General features: G+C 38.9%; 1 protein-coding gene across 1 annotated transcript; it reads left to right on the top strand.

The window, feature by feature from the left end:
- The first annotated feature begins 515 nt into the window (after positions 1 to 515).
- Positions 516 to 1,034, top strand: LOC110888013. Its single transcript, XM_022135560.1, has one exon. The coding sequence runs from the start codon at positions 516 to 518 to the stop codon at positions 1,032 to 1,034; it is 519 nt and encodes a 172-aa protein (XP_021991252.1).
- Positions 1,035 to 3,053: the final 2,019 nt, after the last annotated feature.

Raw genomic sequence — 3,053 nt, 5'->3', positions numbered from 1 at the left:
AGCTTTCATCGTCGTCGGGTAGTTGATATTGGAAGTGGATCTTCGTTTATCGCGCTCATTCCGAAGATTAAAGATCCAGTTTCTCACAATAATTATCGTCCTATAAATCTTATAGGTGTTATTAGCAAGGTGATCTCGAAAGTCATGGCTAACCGGATGAGAAAAGTGCTTGGCGGAGTCATTTCGGAGTACAAATCGGCGTTCCTTTCGGGTAGGTACATCCTGGACGGGTCTCTCATCATCAACGAGCTCATCAATTGGATTAAAAAAGGGAAGTCGAAGGCCTTTTTCCTCAAGATAGATTTCGAAAAGGCTTACGATAATGTGAGACGGACCTTTGTGACTAATGTTCTTCTTCAAATGGGTTTCCCAAGTCTATGGTGTAATTGGATTTTAGGAATTCTGAAGTCGGCAAGATCCTCTGTTTTGGTGACCGGAGCCCCTACATTTCAGTTTAAATGCGAGAAAGGTATGAGACAAGGCGACCCGCTCTCCGCGTTTCTTTTTTGGTTGTAATGGAAGCGCTTTCGTGTATGTTAAGCTGTGCTAGGGAGGCGGGGATTATTAGAGGGATACCTGCTCCAAATAACGGACCGGTTATCACTCATCTTCTATATGCGGATGACGCTATTATGGTTGGAGATTGGTCTAAGGAGGAAGTCGAGAATACTTTGAGAATCTTAAGGTGCTTCTACTTAAGCTCAGGTTTAAATATTAACTTTGAGAAGTCCAATCTCTTCGGGATCGGCGTGGGCGCGGAGGAAATTGGGGGGTTGGCTATCGAGGTCGGTTGTAAACCGGATGCTCTCCCTTTCAAGTATCTTGGTCTTAAAGTGGGAGCTAACATGAATTGGATCGCTAATTGGCAGCCGGTTATTGAGACGTTTCAAAACCGTTTGCTAAAGTGGAAGTCGCATTTGTTATCTATTGGGGTAGAGTTGTCATCATTAAATCGGTGTTGGAAAGCTTGCCAACATACTACTTTTTGTTATACAAAGCCCCCAAAAAGGTTATTGCGGATTTGGAGTCATTGATTAAAAAATTCCTTTGGGGCGGTTCTAGCGAGGAAAGAAAGATGCATTGGGTGGTGTGGGAGCGGGTGACGTGTCGGAAAAAAGATGGTGGTTTGGGCCTTAACAAGCTTGGGGAGATCAATATTTCGCTGCTGACTAAATGGATTTGGCGTTATAAAAATGAAAAACATAGTCTTTGGAAGAATGTCATTGATGCCCTTCATTTTAAGAAAACGAGATGGGAAACAATTCCTTATAAAAAAGCCTTGAATGGTACCTGGTGCAACATTGCAAAAGTGTTCAGTAACACTAAGGCAGTAACACTAAGGCTGGAGGCGTCCCACTCAGGAATTATCTCAGAGGAATGGTAGGGAACGGAGAGGAAATCTCTTTCTGGTTGGATCCCTGGTTGAGCAGTGAACCTTTGAAACTGAGATACCCGGAATTATTCAGGCTGGAGGCTGTCAAAGACTGCAAAATTGCTGACCGGATGTCGAGGAATGGAGCTGATAACGTTTTTAACTGCAACTGGCGTGCTTTGTCGGACCCTGAGGAGTTGTTGACTGATCTTTCGCAACTGATCTCGGATCTTAGTAACGTCCAAGTAGCAGACAGGTCTGACAGTTGGACCTGGCAATCGGGTCAGTCGGGTGAAGACGCGACATGTTCGTTATGTGGTTCGGATGAGGAAACTTCGGAACATTTGTTTATCTCCTGTTTTGTTGCTTCTAACATCTGGAATGGTGTGTCTGCGTGGTGTAAAATCCCTAACATCTTCGCTTTTTCCCTCTCGGATCTTCTCGGTTTTTACGCGGAGTTAAGGGTGTCGGATAAGAAAAAAGAAGCTATCCAAGGTATCATCATCATTGTGTGCTGGAGCATTTGGCGTGCTTGAAATAATCTCAAGTTTTCCAATATTCCGGTTAAGATTGAAAAAATTGTTTGTGAGGTTAAGACGTTAGGATTTTTATGGTTTTCCAATAGAGCTAGATTCAAAGGGTGTACATGGGGGGTTGGTGTTCTTTTGTAAATATGTAATTTTCTTTGTTTTGTTTGGCTGGCCTGGTTGGGGCCGGCGATTTCGTTAATGAAGTTTACGTTTAAAAAAAAAAAGATTCAGTTTTTATGGTTTTTGGTTAAACAGTAACTCAAATCATTACTAATGATTTTCTTATTATAATAAAAACTAACACAAACTGAATAGAGTTTTAAAACTAAACCAAACTGAACCGTTATGGTTTGATTCATAATTTATACTTTGTTTGGCCTTTATATAAACTACATATGAAAATAAAAAAATAATAGAAAATATCATTCCTTTTCCATTGCAAAGTTTTCAATATGAGCATAAATGAAATATAAACTATTAGAATATAAAATTTGATAGAAAGATACTTCAAGCATAGACAAAAGATTAAGTTAACGTTAATTATTAACACTAGTATAAAATTTTACTGGACAAGAACAAGGATTACATAATTAACCGTTAACATGACGTTAATAGCACAAAAGGAACCATCGGCCCTTTTAGGTTTAGAAATTACATGGGCAAGTAGGCTTGGAAACAATTGTCATTGGGCTATAAGACTATAAGAGTTAAGAAGTTAGCACAGTTTATTTTCAGTAGAGTTAACTTGATGTTCTTTTAGTCAGTTAGAATATAAATAATTAAATTTACTCAATATATTGAAGAAAATAAAATATATATAAATCTTTACGGTCCGGTTTTATTTTATACGGAGGGTTTTTGTATAAATTATAACCAAACTCTTCGCTATAGTTTCAAAGTTTTTAAACCAAGTGGCCGAAGGTAAGAATATAAATCCAACACCGGTTTAGACGATTTTACGGTTTTAACTAAACTGGTTCACCCCTAGTTTTCAAAAAGAAAAATCACCTTAGCCTAGGTGGTTGCGCACGCTAGCCTCAAGGTCTTCGATTCGAGCCCTGTTTTACCTACAATTTTTTTTTGCGTTTTTCCACTTGTCATGTGTAACAACCACTATTTGACATTTATTGTATTTCTTTTACCCAAGAAAT

This window comes from Helianthus annuus, chromosome 11, assembly GCF_002127325.2.
Source record: "Helianthus annuus cultivar XRQ/B chromosome 11, HanXRQr2.0-SUNRISE, whole genome shotgun sequence".
Taxonomy (NCBI): Eukaryota; Viridiplantae; Streptophyta; class Magnoliopsida; order Asterales; family Asteraceae; genus Helianthus; species Helianthus annuus.
Note: the sequence above shows the minus strand (reverse complement) of the source record. Positions and strands in the feature narration are given on the sequence as shown.